This window comes from Aplysia californica, unplaced genomic scaffold (genome assembly GCF_000002075.1).
Source record: "Aplysia californica isolate F4 #8 unplaced genomic scaffold, AplCal3.0 scaffold00958, whole genome shotgun sequence".
Taxonomy (NCBI): Eukaryota; Metazoa; Mollusca; class Gastropoda; order Aplysiida; family Aplysiidae; genus Aplysia; species Aplysia californica.
In genome coordinates this window covers 223,861-225,828 of record NW_004798228.1, presented here as the reverse complement: position 1 = coordinate 225,828, position 1,968 = coordinate 223,861, and the positions used below count along the sequence as shown (strand labels likewise).

Genomic DNA, 1,968 nt, shown 5'->3' with positions numbered 1-1,968 from the left:
TCTATCTATCTATCTATCTATCTATCTATCTATCTATCTATCTATCTATCTATCTCTCCCTCTGCGACTATACATTTGATAAATCTGTGTCAAGGGATACCCACATTGCTACTATTACTACTAATGTTCTCTCCAGGTGAAATTTGGTCTTTGAGATAGTCAATAGTCTCTGTGGTCTAAGTAGCTGGAGCGGGTTGCTGTGGACTTTTTGTCGCATTAATTAGGGATGTGGCTTGTTTCTAAGTATCCAATACATAATATAAAACTTGAAGAAAATGGCATCAGTTGATGAAAATCTACAGATCTGACCCCTCGCCTCTGTCGATTTTTACCTGATAACTCCATTCATAGATTGTGAGCAAAAAGCGACTGATTTTGTCAGCGCACCTCACGTTTCATTTTTCCCGTCATCAAAATTTACTTTCTTTAACGTACGCAAGTGTCGCCATCTCTTGTCGAACGACCAGACGTGTTTCTATGGGAAGACTCACCGGAAGAATCAAACCAACAACAGACTACACAACATCAAGCCCAAACTGGGTCCATGTAAAACTTCGGGGCGCTCATATGACCTTAGCAGTACTAGTTGCGAGCGCCGTAAAACCCTATACTACTACATACTACTACAAACCTTCGGGCCTCTCTAGAAGAAACGAAGTCATTTTTACTCGATTACGCATCGGACACACGGCCGTGACACACAAATACCTCCTTCAGGGAGATGAAAAGCCGTTCTGTGTCGAATGCGACACTGATTATACCATTAGACACATTTTAACAGAATGTCTAGACTTTGGAGAGACCCCCCTAAGGAAATATATTTTAAATGCAAAGAATTGCTAGATCTGTTTTTTGTCGTTGATCCCAACAGAATCCTTCATTTTATAAAGGCCTTTATAGCCTTTACATAAAATTGTAAATACAGTTATTCTGATTTTGAAGAAGTTATCATTTTTAGACAGTTATTTCACCTCAAGTTTTTTAACATTTTAAAATCTTGTTGTTGACTCGAGCCAAGCTGTACAGTGATTACTGTTGTGAATGCAACCAACTTGTGTTTCGTGCGCTCATATGACCTAATGCAGTTGCAGTGAGCATCGTAATACTCTTACTAAAAAAAAAGAAAATTTAAAAACAAACAAAAAATTATGTTCTTTAAGGGGAGTGGCACCTTCCTTCTTCTCTCGTCAGACGGCCAGACGTGTTTCTACGGGAAGTGCCTGTACTGCCGCGGCCCGGACGACGGAGTCTGCGCCACCACCGCTGGGGTCATGGAGGGCACACTGGTCCTCTGGCTGCCCAATGACTTCAAGCTGAAGCTGCACAAACACCCGTGGTCCCGCACCTACAAGGAGGGGGTGGTTGCAAGGTGGGGTCTTTTTCTCTCCCACCCCCGTGCCCCATCTCATTGAATATATGTGTCACGACGCAGTGGAATCAGGCGTTTTGTCAATTTTTTGGCATGTGGAGTTATTGGTATCTTCTGAAAACTGATTTATTTACCTTTTTTACAATGAAATAAACATCCATTTATCTTGAATAGAACTCAAGATATTTGCGATTGAAGGAAGTGAGGTCGCCTTATTTCAGTGGTGAAATTAGCAAGAAAATGGCCGCCAAAGTTAGGTAAATCCAATAGCTAAAGAGTCCTTAAAAACAGAACAATGACATATTGTGAGCCTTTAATGTTTTTCAGTAAAAGTCACATAGAAATGTGTTTTTATATGGACTTAAAAGAAGTTGAGCCAAAATATATAAATTCAATAAAATTTACAAACTACTGGAAAAATGCCCTCTCTTTCTCCAATTTCATTATTTTGACTAGCGCCTGATTTCACCACGATGCATCATATATTTATTTTATTCTCACTGTGGTTGTTAGATTTAGATTAAATTATTTTCAGCTACACAAACACCCGTGGTCTCGCACTTACAAGGAGGGAGTGGTTGCAAGGTGGGATCTGTTCC

At 40.1% G+C, this 1,968-nt stretch overlaps 1 protein-coding gene across 1 annotated transcript in view; it reads left to right on the top strand.

Annotated features, from left to right (window-relative positions):
• Positions 1-1,968, top strand: part of LOC101859823 (glycosaminoglycan xylosylkinase) — a gene marked incomplete in the record, with an annotated part of 11,438 nt that overhangs the window by 4,855 nt on the left and 4,615 nt on the right. The window contains 1 exon segment of the mRNA XM_013089470.2: positions 1,192-1,369. Coding sequence (XP_012944924.2) covers positions 1,192-1,369 — 178 coding nt within the window.